The sequence below is a fragment of the Falco naumanni genome, chromosome 13 (genome assembly GCF_017639655.2).
Source record: "Falco naumanni isolate bFalNau1 chromosome 13, bFalNau1.pat, whole genome shotgun sequence".
Lineage (NCBI taxonomy): Eukaryota > Metazoa > Chordata > Aves > Falconiformes > Falconidae > Falco > Falco naumanni.
In genome coordinates, this window is record NC_054066.1 from 9,888,350 (window position 1) to 9,914,496 (window position 26,147).

The 26,147-nt window shown below is 48.2% G+C and overlaps 1 protein-coding gene across 1 annotated transcript in view; it reads left to right on the plus strand.

Moving 5' to 3' along the window:
- Nucleotides 1-698: 698 nt before the first annotated feature.
- The window catches only part of SGPP2 (sphingosine-1-phosphate phosphatase 2), a 37,401-nt gene continuing 11,952 nt past the window's right edge, over nucleotides 699-26,147 (plus strand). Inside the window, exons 1-2 of the mRNA XM_040613891.1 lie at nucleotides 699-946; nucleotides 15,145-15,303. Of these exons, the coding sequence (XP_040469825.1) occupies nucleotides 734-946; nucleotides 15,145-15,303 (372 nt within the window). The 5' untranslated portion in view covers nucleotides 699-733. The remainder of the gene's footprint in view (nucleotides 947-15,144; nucleotides 15,304-26,147) is intronic.

A 26,147-nucleotide genomic window follows, 5' to 3' on the forward strand; every position in this document is an offset into this window, starting at 1 on the left:
AATGGGGAGACACAGGTATGTAGGCAGATCAGATAAATGTTGACTTGTGGTTGGCAAAGAGAAGTTTTAAAATACCTACAGAGTGCCAGTGCTGGCCATGCACATTCATTCCTGCATTCTTTCTTTCCGCTGTGTCCCTGGATGAGCTCCTATCTCACTGCCATCAGCAGCAGAACTCCCAGCCGCACCAGCGGGGCAGCAGTTTTACTCTTCAGATGAACGTGTTAAAAACTCTTGTGTGTGTCGCCATATAGGGGGACAAAATAAGAATGAAATCGTTTTGATTTGAATGAAATCTGTCTGTAATACAATGACAGTAACCGTGAAGGCACTATGGACCGAACTCATCCAGCTGTACGGAAGTCAGTCTGTGTAGAAGGAATTAAGCAATATAAATGCAATTTTTAATTGAAATGCTACCCTTGTGGATGTTTCATGTATCTGAGAAACAGGAAAAAGAACAGAAAAGTTTCCCAGCTGCTTATGGGTGCACCTACTAAATTATACAGCCATTTAAAAAAAAACCAAACTGAATTTCCCGCCGCCGCCGGGCGGGGGCCGGCCGGGGTACCCCGGCAGCGCGGGGGCAGGCGCACGGCCCGGCCGGCAGAGGGCGCTGGCGGGCACCGCACCTGTGCGGGGCGGGGCGGGGCGGGGCGGGGCGGGCGCACCTGGCCGTGGCCGCGGGGCCGCCGGGCGCCGGGCGGGTGGTGGCGGCGGCGCTGCCGGCAGCATGGCCCGGCTGCTGGGCACCCTGCGCGGCTCCCAGCCCGTGGCGCGCTTCCAGCGCTGCTGCGGGCTCTTCCCCGCCGGCGAGGAGGGCGGCGGCGACCCCGCGGAGGGGGCCCGGGACCGCGGCGCCTGTAACGGCGCGGCCGCGCCGCGCCGCCTGGCAGCCCGTGGCCGCGGCCCCCCCGGCGGGTTGCGGAGCGGCTGCGGCCCGCAGGTGAGTGCGGCGGGGGGCGGCCGGGCCGGGCCGGGCTGGGCTGGGCTGTGAGTCAGCAGAGCCGCCCGCGCCCGTGCGCGCCGGGGCTCCCTGGGGGGGCTCCTGCCGCAGCCCCCCGCCTGCCCCGGGGTGAGGGGGGGGCCGAGAGGAGGGGATGGAGGGGGGGCGGTGCCGGCGAGCGCTGCGCGGTGCTTTCATCCCGGCTCCGCCGCGGGGGGAGCTCGGGGGGGCTCAGCGCACGTCCCCCATCGCTAGCGCCCCCGCAGCGAGGCGGTGGGTGTGTGCCGGGCCCTGCCTTCGGAGGCGCCTGGCGGAGCGCAGCCCCCTTCCCCCCCCCCCCACCCCCCCCCCGCTCGGGATGGCGGCGTTCCGCAGCGCTGCCCCCCGGGATGCCAGTGTTCCCGTGGGCAGCGGCTGGGAAACGGCTCCGGGTCGCTGCCGGGGGGTGTCGGGGGTCCGGGCTGCGCTGCCGCGGGCCGCGCACGACCCGGCGTTCCGTGTCATTCCCTTGGGAAGGGAGCGGGGAAGGGCATGACGCAAGCCGTGTGTACAGGCTGGATGACCTGCTTTTTCTCCGGCTGTGATGGCAAGAATTCATTAAGATCGCTTCGCGGTGCCGTTCGCAGGGAGGTGTGACAACGGGCTCGCAGGCGCTACCTGCAAAATAAACACGGGCCGGCCTGAGCGCTGCGACTGCCGCCCCTTCCGTCCTGTTTCACCCTTCCCTGTGCCTAGTGCTTGAGGTCCCCTTTCAAGAATCTAAAATTCTTCATCGGCCACTGCTCGACTCTCTCCAGTAAAGGATGAGGACAGGTGGGACAGTCCTGCAGCCTGTTCGCTTCCCAAGTCCAGTAAACTATTTTTGGTAAATTACACAGTGCATTCACTGAAAGACTTGGTTTCCCTACTGATTTGAGGAGTGACATAGTTGATGTCACCGTGTTGATACTGAAGTCCTGTCCAAGTTAATGTTCTGTGATTGGAGCCATTCGCTTCACCTTTAGCCGGTTGTTTTGGGTTTCACAAACTAAGACGTAACTGCCTTTGTTTTAAGGCTGAGTCTCTCCTGGGTGAGACTCCACCTGACCTCGAGACAGAAGCAGAAGGGTTTGGTTCCACACAATTAGGACGCTCACTTCTGAAACACATGGAAGCCGGATTCAAACCCGAAGGAAATGGAGATGGGAGTAATGGCTTGAGCAGTGTTTCAGTGAAGTGCTAGAATTATGAAGATAGATTCTCTGCTCCTGTGAAAATTAATATTTACAGAAAGGGTCTTCTGCAGCCTGCCAGGAGATGCAAAAAGGGACTTTAGGTTTTCCGTATCCCAAACCCCATACTCACTGCCCTGTTGCTAAATGAACTGGGGCTGCCCTGATGTATCTGCAGAGAAGTGGGTTTAGGAATCCAATGCACACAGCAAAGTCCTTGGTTGTAAACTCTCTGTGGGCAGTGGTATTTTTTTGCTCCTAGCTGTATGCGTTTGCAGAAAGGTGCTTAAGCACTGCCCTTGTGTCTCACTCCTGGTAACCTTGGGTGGTGCTTGAGCATCCCTTCTGAAGCGGGGGAGGTTCAAAGTCCATATTATCAGGACAGACAGTTTCTATGTGGTAGTAACTTTCATATTACTTTAAGAGCACTGCTTTGTGGCAGTAAAGACAAAGGTTTTCTGGTTCTCCTTCTGAAGTTCTTCGATGCTCAGTAGTTATACCTGCGAACACAGAGTATATTGCACGACTGAGTGAGGAAGACATGAACAGTTGGCCAGATGCTGGGTCTGCCGTGGCTCCATCTCTCCAGGACATTCCCCCTTCCTTTTGCTTCAGCTCTCAGGGCCCCTGCAGCTGATGTGGGCTGGATCACATGCAGAGGTGGCCGGGCTGGAGGGACTCTGGGGAAAGGGAGCTGAGGGCTGGCAGCTGGTGGTGGTTTGGGAGGGGATGGACATGCCTGGTAGGGATGGATGCCATACTGTGTGGAGAGAAGAGGGTAACGAGACAGGACAGCCCTTCATCTGTGAGAAGGAGGCCTTTAATTACCTGCATGTGTTTGTTGCCAGTGGTGCTGCTTGTGATGTATCAGTGTCATCTTTTATGTATAACCTCCAGATTATATGTTGGTTTGGTTTGTTTTTTTAAAACAAGTCAGCAAGGCCTCGTTACAGTGGTCAGCAGTGCAATGAGCGGCTGTATTTCTGAATCTTTGTAATTCAGTCCTGTCTGCTCCACAGGAGCTGCCCTGAAATGACGAGACAAGGAACAACATACTTAGATGTGATGGTGAGGGCTGCATGTGTTTCTTAAATATTGAATCAGTTGCCTAGCTTGTGTTCTTGATGTTCCCTTGGTTACCAGATAGAAGCACTTTTTATTACCTCAAGCGAAAACTCAGCTATATGAGCGTGCTATAAAACGGTGCTAGTCTAACACTCTAGCTGGATTTATGCCCTGACTTGGACTTGGTATTGGACCCATGGGCTTTTAGTGAAGGAGCTGTCAGATTTTATTACTACAGAAGACAAGACAGTAACTTCCTGTAATTATCCTGTCTCTAGCTAATACTACTTTGCTTTCTGTATTCCTTTCTAATATTTGATTTGCAGGGAGTTTATTTCTGAAGCTGCCTGAAAGATTTCTTTTCCTGATGCTCTGTATGAAGTCCTAGAATTGCCCACTTAAAAATTCTGACTTAACTTTCTGAAGACTTCTCCAGTGTTTTAGTAAGCAGCCAAATAAATGGTACATGTATTTAAAAAGTGGAGTCTTGCTTATCTAACCTCCTGATGGACTTTTGCTGATGAAATTGATAACCTGAATTAAAGGGGACAAAATAAAAAAAATATCTTTTATTCAAAATTCTCTGTAGAGATTTGTTTGTTTTTTTCTCCACTCTTCCTTTTTCCAGATGCTTTATCATCCCTGAGATCTTATCTTTCTGCCTTTAAAAGAGTACAGTTCATATTTACACTGTAGTTATACCTTAACTGTCAGAACTGCTCCGAACTGGTGCAGTGTTTACAAATGATGTTTAGTGATTGTATAGCTCTTGCTTGTTAGGTGAGGAGGTGAATAACCAGGGTAACAGCAAGATGATGGTAGCAGGAATGGAAAAGGCAGGTAAAAACTGCATATGCATCTCTGATGTGTTGCAGTCCCTGAAAATGTAGTTGATTACTGGCATGACATCGAATACAGCACTGCTGTTGCTGTGATGGCATGCCTGCTTAATTTGGAGTAGTCTTGCTCTAGAGCTTGAGTCAAGGTCGCTCTTCTGTGGTGTTCCCTTGCAGTAGATTTTTGCATCAGCCTCACAGCCTTGCTTTTGCTTTTAAAATCATATTACTGGCTTGCTCAGTTTCACATTGTTTTGCTTTCCACGCAGTGTTAAGTTGGCAGTAGCTGAGGTAGGTTCAGCAGGTGCAACAAACCCTTGTGAGGAAGGCCCACAGGCACCATTAGGAGAGCTGGCAGCAAGGCATTGCTGCCTCAAGTGCTAGTGCTTTGTCCTCCTAGAGAACATAGCTGAACTTTTGGAAGTCCCCTGGTTTGGAGCTGCAGCTGGAGAAACGTGAGATCCAGTTTCTTATTTCGATAGGTAAGCGCAAGTCTTACGTTCCTCGTTCCTCTGCATCACTCCTGCTGCTGTGGTACTGGGTGCTCAGCTCTGCCCTGCCCAGTGCGGCTGCCGAGGGAGCTTCCCTGTCTTGCATGTGTCCGATTTTTGGTTTAAGGTTCCCAATGGAAAGCAGCTGGTAAGAGATGCTGTTGGTCCGTATGAACGAGGCAGTTTCATGGGATGGTTTTGGCCAGCCCTGTGAGGGATGGTCCTTTGGAAGATGACAGTACAGTCGCATCCCAGATTCAAGCAGTGGGTGGCAACCCTGTGCACCCTGTGGAGACCTGCTAGTGCTGGGTTTGCTGCTCCTCCAGCAGAAGACCAGTGTCCCCTCTGGAGAGCAGGCAGCAAAGCCAGGCACGTGCCATTTGCTACTGGTGTCTAGTCATCTGCTAGATCTTGCTGCAGAAACACCTGATGCTGACAAAAGTTTGTGAAACTTCGCTTGCTGATTGTAACAGGTATTGTGCGTGGTGCCTGGTGTAGGGGGAGCTGCTTCGGGTGCAGTGGGTGGCGGTGCAGGGGGCATGCGAGGGGCTGCGGCTGGAGCCTGAGCCCTTACGCCAATGGTCAGGTGCTTTGTGACTCAGCACTTCCCAGCTCCCTGCCTGAGTCATCCTTCTGGAGGCCACTGGACCTTATAATGAGAAGCTGTCAGGATCCTAGGATTAATTCCAGTGTTTGGAGGTGAGCCACTTACTGTTCTATAATTCTGCTGAATGTCTTAGGCTATTAGCTCAGATATCAACCAGAAGACTAAAAGCTCATCTGCTGTCATTTTCTCCTTTGGGTCTCTGGAGAACAGGGGTAGGTTTAATGGGCGAGGCGCCAGAGAAAATCTATTCTCCCTGGAAAATTCCTTTGGACAGACAGTTCTTTTACTTTACCTCGCCTGTATGCTCTGCAGGGAATATTTATGGGTCATCTGGGCGATGGAAGGTGCCTGTTGGCTGCTATGGCAAGTAAATCCGAGATCTGGAATGTACAGGTAGTGTTTAAACAATGAGATTTTTATTGAAAATGGCTATTCAAGATCCTGCTTTATAGGGCTTCATACCAGCTCAGTGTAGTTGGCACCTGTAACTTATTTTTCCAAGGTAAACTGCTACTGGTCTAGTTTTAGAGGTACATGAATGCTTTAATATAGAGTTACATTGCTAATTTATTACTGTTAACATGTTTTTGAATATTTATTACTAGATGAGAAAACAAACTACGTTTAATCCTTCCTTTTGAAGAAAACTGGCTGTTGTAAACTACTGCTAATGGAGTCCCCTGAGCCGGTCAGTTCTGGCACACACCAAGCTGTGTGGTCATTCTGTAACAGCAGATCAGGTCGTTGTTATCCCCTTTGCAACTAGCTTGACTTGACGTAATTATAACTACTTAGTTTAATTAGGTGCATTACCTTCAGTGTTCCCCATTGCCATTTCTCTGTGTAAAAGGAGAGTGCCGAGGTACTTTGTTTTAGAAGACAGTGTCGGGCACCGCAGTTGTGCCACAAGAGCAAAGACCAAATATTGGCACGGGAAGGGGCTCGGAGTCATTGGCAGCGAGGAACTCATTCCCTGGCAAATGTAAGGCCCGTAGATCAGGATGTACGGCATGAAGCAGGGGACAGAAAAAGTTAAGGGGGGTCTAGGGGGGAGAAGGGGGTGTGTATGGCAGGGTGGCTGCAATGCCGGTGTTGCCGGCGAGGTGCCAGGGTCAACAGTGAACTGGCACAGACGGAGGCGTTAAACCTTGCAGGCACCCGCCAAACGGTGCCAGCAGTGCGGTGCTGAAGTTGCTGGCGTGGGGAGGCTGCTGGGGGGCGGGGGGCTTCAGCCACAGGGTCACTTCTTCAGCAGTGTAGGAGGTCCTGGCTTTGAAGCAGCAGCAGGGATCCTTGAAGCAGCGCTTGCTGGCAACATCAGGTTACGTGTAGGTCTCCTTGTGTGTTTCCCCGTCGGAAACAGCTGACATCGGCATGGCCTGTGCTAATTGCAACTAATAATGAGGCAGGGAGTGAAATGAGAACATCTTATCTATGGCTCTCGTCCCTAGGGGCAGGCAGGCTGCTGAGGTGTCCTCCAACATGCCTCTCTATAGCCACAGCTGCAACTGGAGCCCCGTGTCTTCCCATTTACCGCAGTCTCTGCCTTCCAGGAGCACGTCTGCCTGGGACTCGCGCGTCTGTGATCACACTTAACCCAGAGCCTGGCCCGGCACTACCTTAGCAAACTGCTCTTTGACTCGAATCCTGGAACTACCTGTGGGGAAACAGTCACTTCTCCCTGTGCTGGCGCCTGATTATAGCAGATGAAAAAAATTATGTCAGGTGTCTGAAAAAGGGTATGGTGTTGCTTTGCCCATTTATCTTCCAGAAGCTTTGCTGCTCTGTACCTCTCAGGACAGACCTCTGCTGTGGGACCGACCTTTGTGCAAAAGCCCAGTGATTGGATTTGTGATGCTGCTGGGTGGGAATACGGGACTAATCCAGGGGGTCAAATTTCCAGGATTTTTCTATTAGTTAATTTTAGTTAAATTAACTAAAAGAGTTAAATCTAGTAGTTAATTTCTAAACCTGAGTCTTAAGATGAGAACAAGCCTTTTGCTCTGAAAAGAAACGTAAAGGCAATGTCCTGGTTCTCCACAGTCATTTGGCCATTCTGGCATGCTTCTCTTTGGAGAGGTTAGGCTTCTGCGGAGGAGCTGGGAGCTCCTCACAGCTGGTGTGCCGGGGGAAACTGAGCCGAGGGGCTTCCTGCGCCACCTCCTCCAGATCTCTGTGTGGGTATCTAGCAGCCATGCAGGTCCTCGTAATGCTCTGACTCGTGTTTTGGTAGGGAGTCAGAAATACGAGGTGGTGGTGCTCGCAGGGAGCTGGCGTGTGTGGCCAGCTAATGCTGTGCAGTTTGAAAGATGCTGGTGCATGATACATCCTTCTTCTATCCAAAAATGCTATAAGTAACACTCAGCCTTTGGAGATATGAAATACAGTTGAGTTTCAGAGGAATTTGATCTCTGTTTTGAAGCTGCAGTCCCCGTCCTTCTGAATTGTCTGTAATATACTTTCTCTAGTCCTCAACTCATGTTTTTTCTTGCCTCTGTCCACAGACACTGCAGCTACCTAACCTAAGGAATGACTTCCTTGGACGCTTTCAGGCGTAGGCTCCGTGGTGCACCTCACAAAATTGCAATCTAATTTTCGCAAATTAAAACTCGATTAAACAAACCTGTTCTTCCACTGTAAAACAGGGAGGAAGGAAGCCTTTCCTTTCGGCCCTTCCCTCTCCTGCCTGTCTCTTGCCCTGTTGTTTCCTTATTGCACAAATCAACCAGTTCTTCCTGGAACGTAGGAGGATGCTGAAGCGTGTGGGAAACTCGCCCACCGCTTGTCAGGGCACCTGAAACAGCCGAGTCCAGCCTGCCTAACCTTGGGTTGGCAAAGCAGGGCTGGGAGAACGGAGGAGGTGAGCTGCCTTCACAGTGCTCATCAAGGAGATGCACGCAGCCCTACTTAGGCTGGTGTTGCGTGGCTTTCTTGGCAGGAAACTGCTGTTGACGCACATCAGTGATTAAAAACAAAAGCATAAGAAGTGGACGCCTGGGGATTTACTTGGGCAACTGGAATGACCATGAGAGGGACAACTTTCCATAAAGAACATGCAAGGAAATAAAGGCATTACCCTCCTGTCAGGAATGCGTGTATAGGTGTTTGCTCAAAAGTCTGAAGACCGTGGTGGAAGGTAGACCTCTCTGGGTTTCTCTGAATTATATTGGAAGAACAGGGCTGAAGCATAATTCTGATACCACGAGACCACTGTGTGGAGAAGATTAGACAATCTCGCCTTTTTACTAGCAAGAGCTCCAAAGCATGAGCTGGTAAGTTTGGGGACTGGACTAGATGACCTTTAAAGGTCCCTTCCAACCTAAACTGTTCTATGATTCTGTGAATCATGGATGTCAATTCTCCAGGCATTGGCTGAGAAAGGGATATACAGAGTTGAATAGCCTGCAGGTTTGAGTGCCACGGAGAACACCTTTCGATGGAAAGTAATGAGTACAGAGGCCTTTTAGGACAGGTGTCATTGCCATGTGGAAGTGGCTGGAAACGTCAGTGTGAGGGGCGTGCTGCCTGGGAGATGCTGTTTAGGAGGAGCTGTGAGTAGGCTGGAGGAGGGACAGAAATCAGTCTTGTCAAACTGAAGGTATGTTTGAAAACTAACTTCTGTTCAATAGGTGCAGATACCTATTGAAAAAATAAGTGTAGTAAATACTGAGCTGCAGAATGGAAAAGAATAGACTTGGGAGTGCTTTCATGAATGAAAACAATGGTTTGAGGAGATCACAGACTGAGCATGGTTCAATGGTGGCATGCTGGTTTGAAAACAGCCTGCAGACAGCTGAAATTGTGCAGGACTGTTCCTTCGGCATGACTGTGTCGTGTCTGCTCTTTGGGCCCTGTAATTCAAGACAGGCACGTTAAGTCTGGAAAATGCTAAATGTCTTCTGTAAGAAATACCAGGCGGTGAAGCAGTGGAAGAGAGGACAGTTTATGCCCTATTTGAACAGTTGTAGCAAGCTACTCTCATGTCTGCCTTCAGAGGAAGGAAACAATTTGTTTGTCGTCTGCAGTAGGTAAGAAAGTAGTCAGATTTAAATTCCCAGTAAGAAAATTTCAGGCTGGGCAGCAGGAGAGCAAAGCACTTCGAGAGCACCTGGAGCAAGCGGTGGAACCTCCCCCATTGGCGTCTGTAAGAACAGGGGGGACAAACGTCTGTCAGTGATGGGAGCATGAGCAGCCTGTCCTTGGTGGTCCAGCCGGGCTGGGCTTCGGTTAGGCTGGCTTTCAGGAAAGCTGAGGTGGTCCTTCCAGCTGGCTGCAGGCGTAGTCCTTCACAAGCAGCAGCAGCCTCATTAGCAGCCATTCCCCAGGTCTCTCAGAGAGAATTACAGGCTTTCCTTTTTTTTTTTTTTTCTTTTTTTTTTTTAATTAACAAAGCTTTCTTTTAGGGAGATGACATAATCAATTTTTTCCTTCATTGATTCTTCCTATTAATTGCCTAAACAAATGCTCTGTCAACTCTGGTCTTATTTTATTTCACTTTACATTTAAATGACCTGGAAGATTCTGTTACATCTATCTGTGTTCTTCCAACAGAACGAAGGAGGGGTAATTACATTATTTCAAGAGCAATATGTGGAAATACAACCTATAATTCAGCCTATCTCCCATGTGATCGGAGTGGAAGGGAAAATAACCTAAATATTAAAAAATGAAATCTTCAGGAATAAGTGAAGTGCCTTAACTGTGTGCAGGAGCTGCCCTAGCTGCGGTGTGCTGGGGGTGTGTCTGGCTCAGCCGACCATCTTTTACAGGCTGGATGAAGCTGCGCTGGTGTAAGATGGGTGAGATATGACGAACGGTGTGCCCAGCGTGGCAGTGCTGGTGGGAGTCTGGGATGCACCTCTGCCGTTTCCTACTTGACTGATCTTTGGTCCTGGAAAATGTGTCCCCTTTCAGCCTGACTGCTTCCAGCCGTCCTGCTGCCACTGCTCTGCTGTAGTACCTTGCCGAGAGCTTTACATAGCAGCCTCCTTTGGTGCTTTGAATGGCTTAAACTACTGAAATGCTACCAGAAGTCTGCCTGACTTTGAGATGCCCTCTTGCTCTTTGCCTGAGACCACTGAAAGTACCGTGATTGCCTGCCTTGAAGCTCGCATGTCGTTACCGCTCCTGCAGCAGTTGCCTGCCTTCTGCACCACGTGGTGATCCATGGCCGTGTCCCTGCACGTGGTGCCATTAGTGCCTGCCACTGTAAATGCTTGTGCAACAGCTGTGAGTTGGATGTTGCCTGTTCACGTGCCAGTCAACAAACACTTGCTGCTAACAGCAGGGCTGGTCAGAACTTTGTAGTGTTTAAGGAGGGTTTTTTTATGATTTCTGTTTGTCTGCATCCCCACGTTCCTCAGTTCAGCTAGCTCTAGGTGTCTCTCCAACAACAGGGACACTGTAAACCTGGACAACTAGCTAGCTAGCTGGCTGTGTCATGTTCTGGAAGGGATAAAAGAGAATTACTTGTTTAAAAGCCCTTGAACGGAGTGGGAAGCTCACATATATCTGAGTTCGGTTTAGTGAGTTTTTCGTGCCTTGGGGCTCTGTGTGTGCATTTTGTGGGCGCTCTGTGCTGCTGCCCTCCCCTCTGCCATCTTTCAGACATCTCTGCAATGTCTTCCATGTGCCGGTGTCCCTCCTTTTGCTGGCACCTCCACCCCCTAACCTCCAGTCCTGTGCCCCAGCCCCTCCTCCGGTGAGGGGCTGATGGCCATACCGGGATCTCCCACAGGGCACAGCCCCTTTATCCTGGCCACCATGTTGTTTCATCTTGGGGCGATGAGTTTCCAGTGTTGGTGATCCTAGGGAAGGTGAACTTATAGGTGCTGGGGATGTTACTGGATGCTGTCAGCTGCTCATCAAATCTTCAGAAAACTCTGCAATTGTTTGGCATTTAGCTGTGTGGGTGGATGGAGGAGCTGAAGACTTCGATACCGTGGTTTTGTTTTGCTTTTTTCTTATTTTCCAAAATCTGATCTCTGATTTTTTTTTTATTGTGACTTGAAAGGTTCCTGTATTAACTGGATGCAGTTAACAGATATAGAAGGTGATGTAAAACGAGCTGCTCATACAGGATACTGCAGTACAGAACGATTTTTTCCTACTGGTTATACACCCCACAGTACTGCCCTGAGGGACTGTGTTGCCTGATTTACATTGTTTGTGTGCAGCAGCATCTAGATGGGAATTTTTGGCTTTTTGTGGTCTTTGGTGCTTTCTCTAAGTTTTGTGCCCGTTTTCAGCATGAGCGGTCCCTTAAATAAGAAGTATTGCAATGCATTAACTAGGGGCTTTGGGAGGAAAGTTCCTGATCTTCTGCAAGGCAATTCTGTTGGAGGGGAAGCAAGGGACTTTGAGAACTTTAATTAAACATGCACATTTTCTGAAAGATCCAAAGTAATTGAGAGCTGAGAACAAAATGTTGGTTAATGGTATCTCTGGTTCAGGCTCTGAGCCTTAGAAGTCTGATACTGCAAAGCTCGTCTCTAGAGACAGGGCAGGGAAAGCTGATCTCTGACAAGAGAGATCCTACAAATTCAAAGGAGTGGTATCTTCACACAGCTTTTTTTTTTTTTTTTTTTTTTTTTTTTAAGTCTTGTTGAGGGTATACCTCTGCCTAAAAATACATTTTAAATCCATTATGTTAGTGATGTAACTGCTGTTCCTTCAGCTGTAAAGGCTAAATATTCTTGATGTACGTACGTCTTAAAATTACAGATTCTTGCTGTGCTATGTCATAGTGTGTCAGTGTCTCCCAGAGCCACCATGGTGGAGGTTTGAGCTGCTCTGCTGGCCCTGTCATTCCTGCTCCACAGGGAGATGTTGGGATGCTCCGGGGGAGGCTGGGTGGGCAGCAACTGGTGACCCACCCCTGGCCACTGTGCAGAGGCTGTGAAACTAGGGTGGCTCACAGCAGTCATTTTCTCTGCCAGCACTTCGGGTGAGTAGTTAATTTATGGAGACTCACACATTCATGTGTGTCTCTTGTAATTTAAGCAGTTAAAGTTTTTCAAAAAAGATATTTTATAGTTGATGAGTAGAGTCGTTTGCGTGAAATTACCTGTCTTCCGTGTCTGCGAATGCTGTGGCTTACTGCGTCTTGCTTCTGAAACATTCTAAAAATTCTGACTTTCTCCTACAGCCTTAATTACCACCCATTAAAACCTCTGTGATCCCAATGGAATAGAAATGGAGATGGATGGAGAGGCTGACTCACAGAAAGTGCTTCAGAGGTTGTGGAAGGCATCAGGTCACTTCAGTACATTAAAGAATAACCAAGTCTAAGGATCAGAGTTATTTAAAAGTAGAGACTGAATAAACTTCTGGGGGTGTTAGAAGACTCTAAATGTTCACACAATAATTGTCATGGCTTTCTCCTGCACTGGGGTTAGAATGAGAACGAAAAGGGATGACAAAGCACAGTCGTCTTTGCTTTTTGCAGAAATGATGAATATAATGAGGGAACATGAGCTGACCGCTGGGACCTCGCATGGGCCAGGGTGTGGGGTGCATGGAGTGGGCTTTCCATACTTACAGTGCTATAGGGTAACAATGATTGAAAACATGGGGGGTTTGTTGGTTTGTTTTGGTTTTTTTTAACCATACACCACCTAACATCAAGTGGAGCAATTCTGTGACACCTTGCATGGGGCTTGTTACCATTGTGTGTCACAGGCATCATCTGTTTGTCACCTGGCTCACACGTTGGGCTGTCAGAAACTGCTGGTGTAGTGTTCAAAACCCAGCCAAACAAAACTATTCCAAACAAGTTGGGGGGGGGGGGGGGGGGGGGTTGATTTCTGATAGAAAAGGAAAAGAATAAAGAAAAAGTTTTAAAAATCACGTGGAAGGTCTTGGCCCTGGCGTCTGCCTGGGAATACATTTTTAACTCGGATTTCTTTTAGAACCTGAAAAATTATTTTTTTCCTGACAAAACAGATTACTGGAATTAGAAAATTTTATCCTTCATCCCATGAGTTCCAAGTATAAAAGTGTTACCGTAGGGATGTGTCTGATCATCTTTGATCTAAAGCACATGAGCACATAATTCCTAATATGCTGGAGACTTACGCTTAATTGAGGAATTAGCGATGCCAGAAGAGGGCTTTCTCTGGGGCACGTCAAGCGTGACCAAGTACGGTTTCAGGATCTCAGACAGAAGCATCAGAGTTGCTAATTGCACTGGGGGTGTTTTGGAAGTGGCATATGAGAGTCAAGACACTTAGACTGATTGCTCTGTCATTTGGCCAGCTGTAGCGTACTGCTGCGCTGTCTTAGAGGGATGCCAGTAACTCAGCTGTGACCTCTATTACTAATACATGGGGGAAAGTCCTGTAACCCCAGTGTTCCAAAAGCATTGACTCACCTTTTATGTTTATTGATGCAAAAAATCAATTTAAATAAGTTGTGGGGTTTTTCTACGATAGGTGGATGGATGCAACTTCTTTCCATCTTGCTTTTGTTGTCTTGATGCACTTTGCCTCATCTTCATCCTGAAAGCAAATGAGGGGACTGGGACTTCTAATAGCTTTTACAATGAGTCACAATTGCATCTCTAGACTCCTTAGGCAATTTTTACTTTTCCTTACTAGTACGTAGGATGAGTTTCTCTCTGCTAGATTAGTTACACAGTCAACTCCAAGCATAATAGTTTCCTTTTAGGAGAGTTTTAGGAGCTTATGTCAAAGCTGTATCTTAACTTAGTGTGGCTGTGCTGAAACCCTCATGATCTCAGCTCTCATCTTTAGGAAGTTCTTTCATCTCATGTTTACATACCCAACTTTTCTTTTTGGGGAGGTGGAGAGAGACTAGATTGGCTCCCTTGCTTCTGCCCCCAAATCAAAAATCCTCTTTACATCAATCTCCTTTATTTTCTGAAGCATACAGGTGTTTATATAAAATGTGATTCACTTGCATATTGCTTCTGCTGACAGGGTGGGGGAGGTTTCTTAGTGGTGTCCTGGTCCCAAATGGCAGTGATAGCAGACAGCAGACCTTTCCACAAGTGGCCAAAGTCATGGCCTTAATAATACGTGCTGCTGCGTGGCTTCCCAGCTCTGGTGGGCTGGTGCACCATTATAGAAGAGAGAAAACAAGTATGTCGGGTAGAGTTCATCTAATGAAATCATCTGGCTGCCAAATCCAGAGAAAAGTGCAGTCAGTACCTTAATAAAATGAATAAAGTCCCAAACAGTGTCACCTGATACTGTTTGCAATATATATGCTGGTAATATTTAAAGAGACAACCTGGTGGTGGTTATTCAAAGATATTGGAGGGAACATTTGGTGGTGACAGGGGCAGCTCTTCTCTCTGCCCGCTTGCAGCCTTGTTTTCCCCCAGATCTGCTCATGCAGCTGCGATTGTGGAGCCAACTTGCATATAAGGGCTGCGGCATCTCCGTGCGGGGCGATCCCGTGAGCATCCCACCGAGGGGGAGCGCGGGGTGGGAAGCATGCAGAAGAGCCCAGTGTTGAGGGCAGTACAGGGGATGCTGTTGCCAGCAGCACCTGACGGCAAATTTCAGGGACTAGCAGGGTGAACTTTGCCTGCTATACTGATGCAAATTTTTAAATGAAATGTTTCAGTAACTGCAGTTTACTTTCTTCATCTCAAAACGCATTTCCAATGAAAGTGATGGTGGCTCTCTATCTACAGATGTAGAAACTTCACAATTAGTGCATTGGTGCCCTTTTATGAAATATACTTGATTTCCCTGGAGGAAAGACTGATCTGATCCCTGGAAAATCTTTGTCGATGTGACTGCTACCCTTAATTAGTTTGAATAGATTTCCAGTCTGCAGGAAATGTAGTTGAGCTATCGCTATAGCCTTCATTTTAGTATAAAAATTTAACTTCATTTCATGACACTTGTTCCAACAAATTATTTGGTTTAAGGGCTGGGAACTGTAACAGTTAAAATATCTTAAATGCTTGCTATAATAGCTAATTCACTAAAACTTTCTAAAATCTTTTCATTTCCAGGGTTGTACGCAGAAGTATATTGTGAAGAACTACTTCTACTACTACTTGTTCAAGTTTTCGGCTGCTTTGGGAGAAGAGATTTTTTATATCACTTTCCTTCCATTTATTTACTGGAACATTGACCACTCTGTGTCTAGGAGGATGATAATTGTTTGGTCTGTAAGTATTTCTATGACTTATTTAAACATGTAGTTGTTAATTCTCTAACTGTAGCAAGTGAATATTTAAGAATAAGAATTACCCTTCAAACAAACAAAAAAAGCCAAGATTATTTATGTGTAACTTGTGTGTTGAGGAAGCAGAGGCATTGGGATGCTGAGAGAGGAGGGAAGAGAGAGCAGGTGACTGTTCATCGCTGTTACATCTCAAACTGATGTTTTTTCAGCCCAATAACTGATTGAGCTGCTTTTGATAGGCTTTGCACAGAACAGCTGGGAAAACACTTCTTCCCTAATGTGTCATGGTGTTTTAAGGATAATTTTTCATCAGTTTGTGAAATCTTTCTCTTTTACCCCAATTTCTTTTGCATAACCTCTTCATACCATTCTGGCTTGGTTGAAATTAGTATAAACCTGAGAGAAAGGGGATGCACAGGCTGCAGTGGAATAAACAGGGTGTTTCTGCAGTCACTTGAGGAGAAAAAAAAAAATCAAATTCTTTGTTGAAGACTTAAAAGCATTGGGTTTGGTTACTTTGAGAGCATTCTCAAATTAGCTGGCGTCAACATTGCTTTAGTCTTGACAAATGTGGTTTGGGGTATCCAGAGTAATGTGTTTCCATTCTGGCACTGAAAACCAGAAGATGACCAGGCACTTCAGTCTGGGAATGGCTCTTGTTTTGTTGCTGCCATTGCTTATCTTGGTATCAATCAGATCTTTTCTGCCGAAATAAGACCATTTTAGAACAAAGAAGGGAGGTAGGGAGCATCTTTGGCAGATGGCAAACCCTGGAGGTTTAGCTGTCAATCTACATTGATTTGAGAAATTGAAGCTGGGTAAAAAGACCTGGATGTGGTATCTAGCTTTGTTTCTTTACAGAGAAACTTCTCCTTGATTTTTTTGATCCTTGACCATTTTGATTAATAATATTCTGTCTTTTATCCAAATGATATGATGAGAAATAATAAAAGCAATCTGAATTGGGTCCCACATTTGAGATGCACCCAGCCTTGGACAGAAGGCATCAGTTGTTCTGTGCCAGTAACCCGAGTCAATACATTTTATAAAGAGAACATGAAAAATAACTTGCAGATGAAATTTAGAAGTAGGTGGACACTGTATAATTAGAGCTGGGTTTGGGCCAGGAGTACACCTACTTCTTCTGGAAACGTGCCACAGAAGATGATAATTGGTAGTCACTGCCTTCTGGGTTTGCATATTGCTCAAAAAAATGACTCTTCAGAGCTCCTTGCATGCCTCTCTGCAGACTTGCCTTGCCTTTGCCTTGCAAGGAGTCCGTCTGAGTCCTGGCCAGGTTTAGGCTGGTTTAATTAGGGTATTCAAGCATGTGATATTATGTTTACGAATGTTATTTTTCCTGTTACAGAGGGAGTTGTGGAGTTGTATTGTACACTGAAAAGGAGAAGCTGTTTTAAATACACAGGCTTGTGACAATCTGTAGTTTTAAAAACATTTTAATTATATGTGATTGTGAAATGGCTAAAAATGTCTATGCGGGCTATCTGTTACTGTTATGGGAAGCTCAGCTGAGTGGCTTGTTTGCTGGCAATCAGGCTGTGAGCAGGAATGGGCCTTCATGGTGCTGTGAGCGGTGTCAGTCTGTTTTCGATGCCTTGGTCATGTACATGACAGCAGGATCGGCTTAGCTGCACGGGCGCTGCCAGGGTGTTCAGTGTGACAAAGCTGTGCTTTTAACTCGCTGGAAGGCTTTTGGCGACAGCACTGGAAGGGTGCCTGGCTGGTGGCACGGTGGGGAGTGGCAGTGCGGGTCTGCAGGCTGTCTGCAATTCAAGGTTTTAAAGAAATGCTTCTGAAGGGATGACGATGTGGGGCTTAGAACAGCTGTGTTGGATAAAAGTAAAAATCCAGGTAGCCTGGTAGTCTCTGACAACTGCTGCTGGTAGAAGGCTAGGAAGGGCACGAAGGGGCGAGTGCAGCATGCAGGCACGGTCTGCAGAAGGCTCTTATCCAGCTGGGGAGAGGAGGTGCTATCAAGCCAACTGCTTGGGATGGGGAGAGGTTGTTAGTGAAGCTTTTCAGCAGGGAGAGAGATGGTGGACCAGCAATGACCTTTTCGTGCACCTGGTGCAGAGCACGGGGGTATGTTGGGAGCACACGCTGGAGAAGCACGGTCTGCAGGGATGGCGTGATGAAGGGGGTCAGACCACCCTACGGGAGAGGTGGGCTCACCCTCAGGCGCTGGAGAAACAGTAGTGCTGGCTGCGGTACTTCATTTTGTGGTCTTGGGGACTTAAACCTGTGAGTTTCTGCTGCAAGTTGGAAATGAGAGTCACTGTCCCAGGATGAATCGGGGCAGTTTCTTCCCTTAAAAATTAAAGCAGTATTAATGCTGTTTACAAGGCCTTCCTGCCGTCTTATCTGTAATAATTTATGCAGAGCCAGTCAACCACATTTGAGAGATAAATCTGAACTGGAGTGCGGCCAGGGATGATTAGGGAACAGGCTATTTTCTGAGCAGACTGAAAGCTTAGATAAGACCCTAACAAAATGAAGTCAGAGGGAGGATGGGGCTGGCTGTAAGCACCTGGGGAAGGAAGGAGCTTCTGAAAATAAAAGTACAGTTGCAAGAAGAAACATGCAGAAGGCAGGCATAAATAAGCGAAGCTGAAGCCAAAGGTTGTGCAATAGCTCTAGAATGGTGAAGGGCAGTAAGAAAAACTATTAAGAAAGTTTATTTCAGCAGTAGCAGAGGAGTAGACTTGGTGCCCTGGGACATTTTCTCCAGTTCTAGGTCCCCAAAACTGGCTACTTGTGCTTTTCTGTTTAGCTGGGTGGCTCTGGGAAATGCTGGCTGTCGTCACATCCAGATCCTTTAGAAACCTAAAGGAGCACATTATGCTTCCATGGTGCCTTTCCTCTGAAGATTCACAGTATATATGTAGGCTTTACCTTTCCCTTTACAGACAGGCAAGGGGAATAACTGCCTGACACCCCTGAGCAAGATGCTGGGTCAGTGCTGAAGGTACCCTCGTGTCTTTGCTTCCCTTCTCCAGCAATTTGAAGAAAACACTCTTGAATCTGCACAGACGAGACTTTGATGCCAGTGACTCTTGCTACTTCAGCCAGGCAGTGCAGAGATGAAAAATAACTTCACATGAACCAGCCCCCAAATGTACCTTAAATTTACTGCGCATCTCAACTCGAGAGGTGAAAGCTCAGTTTGCTTTTTTTTATTCTCTGCACCCATTCAGGGTTGAAAGCTTTATTTTGGTGTGGAATTTCAGAGGTAAGGTAGAGACCTGGAAAAAAATAATTACAGTTTCTGCTTGCTATTCAGCCTGCTTGGAATTTTTTTTCTGGTTATTTTTTTTTCAGGGTGCGTGGATCTTTTGACCCTATAAAACTTAAATTTATGCTATACAAATAAGAGCTGGCCAGCATGGACTCTGCGGGGGCAGGTGTGGAAGCTGTTGGTGTATGACGGCGATAAGCTGCTGACTCGGGTGGAGGCGGCATCTCCAGGGAAGGAGAGTTTGGGGGGCTGCCTGTGCCCTGTTGAGCTCCTTGAGCGGCACTGGGTGCAGACATCTTCAGCACACCTGAGAAGGTCCTGGGTCTGGATCCATGGCAATTTAGTTTCCCGTCTTGCTTTTCAGAGGAACAGGTTTCCAAAGGCTGCTGGCATTTAGTTCCTTGGGAATGATGAGCTCTGAAGTCTGGCTCTCAGGGCAGCCAGGAGCTTAATAACCAGCAGGAATTTACCTGCAATCATCATGCCACTGGCATTACTGTGCAGTGGTTGAGTCACTGGATGCTGCTTTGAAAACTCACTTTGTTTTGAAAACTTTGGATTATTGATACTTGTTTGTTATTTTTTGTGCTTTTGCAACATTTCAGCAAAATATTTTTGTGCCTTTGCAACATTTCACAAAAACAAGCTTGGAACAGCTGATGAAACAGTCACTTAACACCCAAACTCTTTAAAGTGCCATATATTACACTGCATAAGAACATGTAAGACTCTATTCAGGCAGGCAACTAACTACAAAATGTCAGAATGCAAAAATAGACGGTCCATAAAAGAAAATGCTGTGCACAAGATAGTGTTGATTGAAAGAGAATTTTGTAGGTGCTGGTAGCTGTACTCTGCCCTTGAAGAAAACGTGCCGGTGAAGCTTGCACGACTGAGGCCAACTGGGAGTAATTTGAGGTGAAGTTTAAGTTGAAACCTTTCCTATTTCACTAGAACTACTAGGTGTAGCAGTTTCCCAGTTTTAGGTGTTAGATGATAAAACTAGATCAATGTGACAGTGGTTTTTCCTGTTACCAAGAGAATGGCCCCAAATTTCTTTTATTTAAACCCATCATAAGATAGTCAACTACCTTATAGTTTTTGTCCAAAGGCTTCTTTTGAAGACAGAGTGAGCATCCTGGGATGTTGGTTGGTTATGCTTCTGAAGGCACAAAGCTCTCTTACTCTGGTTTTGAGTTTCTGAAGGCTGACTTGAGACACCAAAAGTCCTTCCTCCTATATATATTTTTTTCAAGAAGGTGCCTGTGCTGTCTCTTACCCCTTCCTGTCCCTTGCTGCCCCTTGCCATGACATGCATGTTGTGGTGCTGCTGGCTTGCTGCTGATATGGTCCTGCTCCTGGTGGGCTGGAGATCTGCCTCGTGTGATCCTGCTGACAGCATGGCTGGGACATCTCAAGTGTTTGAGCATCCCACCAGCTCAATGAGAGCTTGGATACCCCATTGCACCTGACCAAATTCTTGGCAAACGCGTACATTCCTGCACAGCTAGTGCAAGATTGATGTGTTTTCTGGAAAAAAATAGCCACACTGGAGATGGTGGATCCTGGAGTTTTCCTAGCCAGCTGCCCTCTCTTGTAAGGCATGTGTACCTCAAGGAGGTGCCCAGCCTCATGGTTGCTGTTGGCATCTCTGCATGCGGAGAGCAGCTGGGTGGCTTGGGAAGGGGATGGGGAGCAGGATGCAATCAGAGGGTAGCTTGGGGTCCCCCAGGCTGCGGGTGCTGGGGCTCCCCTGCTCTGCAGGGCTTCCTCCACTTGAGCTGCTGCTGGGGTGAAAGGCCACCAGTGCTCTTCAGTGGTTTTCGTGGGTTTTTGTCCCGAAGCCAAACCTTAGTTCTTGGCACTGACTTGGGGGCAGGAGGAGTATCTTCACGAGAACGTGCTCTTCTTTGCCCTGCTCCTCTTTCACTGTGACCCAAGTGATGCTCAAGGGGCACAGCCACAGCTATTGTCTGTTGCAGTGTTTATCTACTTACTTAAGCCTTAGTTGGGGGATGCTGAGAATAGCAGCTGTGAACAGTGCAGACTGCATGCTTGCTTTAATTTCTGTATGGTGAATCAAAGTCACGCCTGCCTTGACAACCACAAATACAGTCTTTGCTTCTGCTTGACTAATCTTCTGCAAATGCCAGTTTATTAATAGTGCATCCTTATTTTGCTGCCGCCCCTCTTTCCAGTGTTGCCGATTTGCTTTGTCACTCCTGTCAGCACGCAGTGGTTATGATAAAAACAAAAGCAACATCATTTTCAAACCGTAAGTTTCCTTTCTGGAAAGACAACAAATACTATTGCAGGTTAGGATTTCTAAAGCCAGGTTGTAGAGTTTCTATTTTGGAGTCAAACCAGTAGATTCAAAGTCAGGCTGCCACGCTGCGAGCCTCGAGGAAGAAGTCACCAGTGCTATGTGACCCCGTGTCTTCTCTAGAATTTCATTTTGCCCTTTTAATAGATCAATAGCGCAGACAGGAGAGCTGCAAAATCAGAAGCTGAAAAGAAATATGTTCTGGTTCGCCTTTTGTTAGCTGCAATATTACAGAGTACAAAAAGAATAGCTCCTCCTGACCTTCGCGTGCCCGGGTGCCTCCGTCCCTGTGCAGGGGTGGTGGCAGCGGAGGCGCAAGGAGAGCGTGCCACATGCAGCACACCTGCAGCACGAGGCCCGTTCCCTAAATCCTGCCAGGCTCAGGGTCTGGGCAGCTGCCATGGAAATGTTCCAAAGGGGAAATCGTGCCCCAGGGCACCGGTCCTGTGCCTCTGCGTAGCTGGCTTGGCTCTGTGTGTTTGTGTGCATTCGTATGCGTCTGCACCGTGGTGGTAAATCTGCACACAGCGCTCTTGCTTCCTGCTGCAGGTGTGCTGCCCACAGGTGTGGCACGGGTAGTGAGGGAAAACCACGGAAAATGCCCGCAACACCTGCAGGTGAGCGAAACCCCTTCTGAGATCGCTGAAGCAGTAAGAGAGTTACGTGAACGTTGAGGAGCCAGGTCACTTTATGGGACTCTGATGCTCACAGGAAGCGAACAGCCCCTCACCCCAGAGGGAACCCCTGTAGATATTGGAACAAATGAATTGGCACCTGGACCTATGCGGATGCCAAGGCCTCCAGCTGGATTCATCGTTCTTCACTAAAGCAAAGTCTGTTAAAACACAGAGACAGATTCGCCTTGTTTACCCCAGTGCAAAGCCCCAGGTGAGGATGTACTTTTGGAGATGGACCATATCTATGACTCAGAGGAAACCCTCAGGAAAAGGCTGCAGAGGTGGCTGTGCTGCTATAGCAACTGCTAATTGCGTTTGTGTAGTTAAATGTAATGTTGTTGACCCAAAGTGGCAATAAAGCTTTGCCTTTGCTTCACCTGATGCCTTGGCTGTAAGGGATTGTGGTTCCCCTCGTGCTGCCCAGGCCACCCCAGCAGTACTGGCAGGCACCAGCGTTTGGGGAAAGCCTTGTTTTTAAGTTGCTTACAGCATTACAGGAAAACCCTTTGAGAGGGGAACAAGAAACAAGTCTTTACCCAAGTATTTTTTTTTTAGTGCTTCTTGCATTTGTTGTGAGGATTTAATTCAGAAGACTTCACAGTCATCTTCATAGCACTGGGAGAGCATGGATGTGCATGAGAGAAGAGCAGGCTTCTATAAGGAAGTTCAGAAGATCCAAAATTTAGTTGTAGCGTTTGTGAGTGTGGGGTTAGGAAAATGTTTTTTAGTGTCAGGTTGGCTGCCTTGGCCCGCGTGTTCAGCCTGTGTGGTTACCAGTGCGGGACCCCTGGATGGGACCGCAGCTTTGCCAGAGGCTGTGCCGCATCCCGTTCCCAGCACGACCGCAGCGTGCCGAGCTGATGCGATAGTGCCTGGCCATGCAGAAACTGTAGAGGCTGGTTCAACTCTGAACAGATTAGGGTAGCCATAGCCTAGATCCCAAGCGTTGCTCAGTAAGCCAGGCTTACTGCTTCACCGTGGAGCAGAATGAGACGGAGGTGATGTATTCCCTTGCAGTGCAGAGCAGGAGCCCTCAGGAGGAAGAGCCTGCCTCACCCAGCCCTGGGCTCTCCTCTGCCTGCGGATGCAGCTCACGGATTCAGCCATGTAAATGAAACACTTGGTTTGTGTTTCACTGAGGCAGAGCCGTGGCAGGGGACACAGGAGCTGTGCAGCCTGCAGGGAGGAGCAGTGGGGGACAGACCTGCCACGATGGGCCGTGCCCGTGTGGCTTTGGGAGAAGGAGCTTGGGGGTTGCGTTTTATTTCCCACATCTCCAGCTGGCGCTGCCATGTCACTGTCAAGTGACACTGCAAATATTAGGGAGCTGACGTAGCTTCCTGAGGGTCCCCACCGTGGCAGTGGCATGTGAGCAGCGTTTCCCAGTGTGTGCGCGCACACACCTCCATACAGAAGGGAAGGTGGCGTTTCCCCGCATTATGCATATGCATGGTTGCTGCCAGTGACCCCTCCACTGCACCTCTGTTCCCATGCTGTGGTCCACCTTGCTTTCGCCATCATTTATTTATTAAGAGACTCATGTTGTGGCACTTGTCACAACTGTAGCTTGCAGGACTTGCAAATACAGAGGTAGAGCAGAGTCCCTTAGCCTCCCCAACAGGGTGCTTCGGTAGGGAGCTTCCATGGGGAGGTGCAGTTGGGGTCTTGGGACAAGGGCAGGCTCTACAGACCTGGCTGATGCCCAAGAGCATCGCTTTGCTTCTGCCCAGGTTTGGGCCCCACTCGTGGGTGTCCAGTGACCTAGGAAGGCTGCGGTGCTTCTCCCTTTCCCATCCTTGAAGCCCAGCTCCCCTCCCCCCCTGCCAGCCTGAGCAGCCCCCCTTGTTTGCCAGCACATCTTTGTAACTTGAGTGTGAAGCGGTTAAATTCCATTTTGAAAGTTTGAGCAGTCTGAGGTACAGGGCAGTTGGAGCTGCTGCTGTCAGCTTTCAGACAAGGAAATTAGCCATGCTCATCCCATCGACTTTTGTGAAATCTCAGCTCAATTCCCGTGCATTCCAGCGTAGTTATCATCTCCGGCAAATTGAGTCCTACACAATCCATCACGCTTTCACTTTGTTGCTTCAGTAATGGAAAAGTCTCCAGGTTCAGACCAATTCCCCATGAAGAGACAGAGGTACTTATTAATGTGCAAATTAGAATTATTTATGCTGAAGATGTCTGCAAACTATTTTGCACCAGAACTGCAGAAAATTTGGTTGATCTATGTCAGTTGGACAGAGCGGAAGAGAGCCTGTGCTGGAAATAAACACAGAAGAAAAGCATTGCGAGCCATAACGTAGCACTCTAGGTGGGCAAAAATTGTCAGCAAAGGAAGGAGCAAACAGAACAACAGAGCATGAAGAAATTATTTGCTTCAGGGTTTCTCTTCTTTGCCGTGCCTACGAGAGAGCAAATGGTGTCTGCTCACTCAGTCTTCAAGGGTTCAGCTTTGGGCTTGGAGACCCTTTGGGTGGAAACGTACACAGGCAGGTAAAGACTTTTGGAATGGGTTTTATTTAAATCTAGGTCAGCGTGGTTTGAGCCTGGCCCCTTCTTGCCTGGTAGATCTCCCCAGCCCTTGCGGAGCAAGGGGAGCTGGGTGAAGCCCAGCGCTGGCGGCTCGAGGGATGCCCCAGCATAACCTGCAAGGCGACAGCGCCTGGTCCAGCCTTAGCCTGCCTCCCCTGTTCACCTGTCCCAAACCATCGCGGGTGTCCTCTTCGGCGTCCTAGGGTGGGCTGGAAAGCACAGCAAAACTATGCAGTCCTGTGACCAACGCAATCCCGAGTTACTTGCTGGTCTGCACTTGGGCTAATTTTTGCCCATGCTAAATTTATTCCCAGGCCATCAAAGGCTTTTACGTAGCACAAACAGGTAACTTAAGCATAGGTGTGGCTTGGCTCTGTGTGGATCTTTAACCTGTCCCCCATGCTCAGCTCTTCATCTCCCTTCTCCTCCGTCCTAGCGTTTCAGTGGTTGCTGTTCACAAGGTTTATTACCGGGGTTTTCTCATCTGGTAGGCTGAAAAAAGCTGGTAACTGGCCAAAACTTGCAGGCTGCTTGCTTCCTCTCCTGGGACTGTTAAGGGAGTAAATTCAAAAAGGCAGAGAAAGGAGGTCAGGAAATAGTGAGATGTGCCTTAAGAGAGTATGCTGCTTGACCAGGGCAGATGCCACTCATCTTCTGAAGGTGGTAGGTAATTCAGATATATCCTGCAATAAAATATAATGCTGTAACTATGTTTCTGCAAAACACTTGTCGAGCAGTGATGGCATCTGCGGTGGCCTTCTCTGTTTTTGGGGTGTGGTTTTGGTTTGGGTTTTTTTCCCTGTTCATGGCTGAGCTCTGGATGTCGGTGCCTGGCACGCTCACAGAGGTACTTGCTCTTTGTCGCCAGCTGTGTGATGCTCTCCAGCAGGACTGGCTGATGCTCTGGGCTGGGCACAGACGTGCAGGTCCCAGCTGGAGCTCTGCCAGCCCTGCTGTGTGCCACAGGGCTGTCCCCCGAGGAGGGCACCCCCCTGCCCACCGTGGGCAGCTCTGGCGGGGGCTCTGGGCTGCTGGCTTTTCTGTGCTGCGAGCCAAGGAGCCCTTGCGGAGCCTGGGCTGTCCTGTGCTCCTCCAGCTGCGTGTGGGCCCCACATGGGGGGGCGGGTGAACCAGTGCAACACCTTTGCTGGGGGGCTTTTAGCAATGGTGTGCTTGTCATTTTTTGCCCACTCAGGAAAGCCTGCCAGTTTGGCTAATGGGGGAGTGTTTTACTGCGCCCACAACTGCTGCTTCTGCCAAATAGTCCAGGACATTGTGCCTAAAAGCCATGTGCACAGCGCCTGGAGAAGCTAAAGGCAAAGTCTGGTGCTTAGTCTGAACGTGTTCTGGACTCATCTTCATGTTCTGTGGAGGCTGTCTCACCTCTCATTACTCTACGTGTCTACATGTTTTTAAAAGGGTCAGAATTCAATCTGGAATGCTAGGAAGGAAGGTGTTGTGAGGATGCCTGGTGGTTTTGCTTACCCATACCACCTCCAGCATTCAGCCTGTTTTCCACCAGCAGAGAAGTCCTAGCATAGCCTTCATTTCAAAGATGACTCATTTCCCTTTCTGTAATACTCTTACGTACCAGTGCTAATAATACTGCTACAAGTGGAAGTCATTATTAGAGAGGACTGCTGATAAACTGGCTCGTCCTACCTTGCCTCTCAGATGGTATCACAAATGGCAGCCTCAATGTTTTATGTTCTGTCACAGAGAGTAATTTTGCTTTCAACCCTGGAATTTAATTAACTCCAATGATGTGCCTGTATGCATTTGGAAACAGGTGCCATTAACGAAATAAACCCAGAGTGGTTTCTTTGAGACACTTGTTTCTTGACCCTTTCTCTACTGTGACCAGTGCGGGGCAGGGTGTTTGCTGACTGCCCTATGTCCCGTCCCCTGTATCAGGGTGAAGGAGGAGCAGCAGGCGTGCCCCAGGTGGCACTGATAATAAGGCGGTAATTGATTCACGTGATGAGGGATAAAGGATGCAAAGGCACCCGCAGTCACTTTGCCAGGCTCTGATGCTGGCT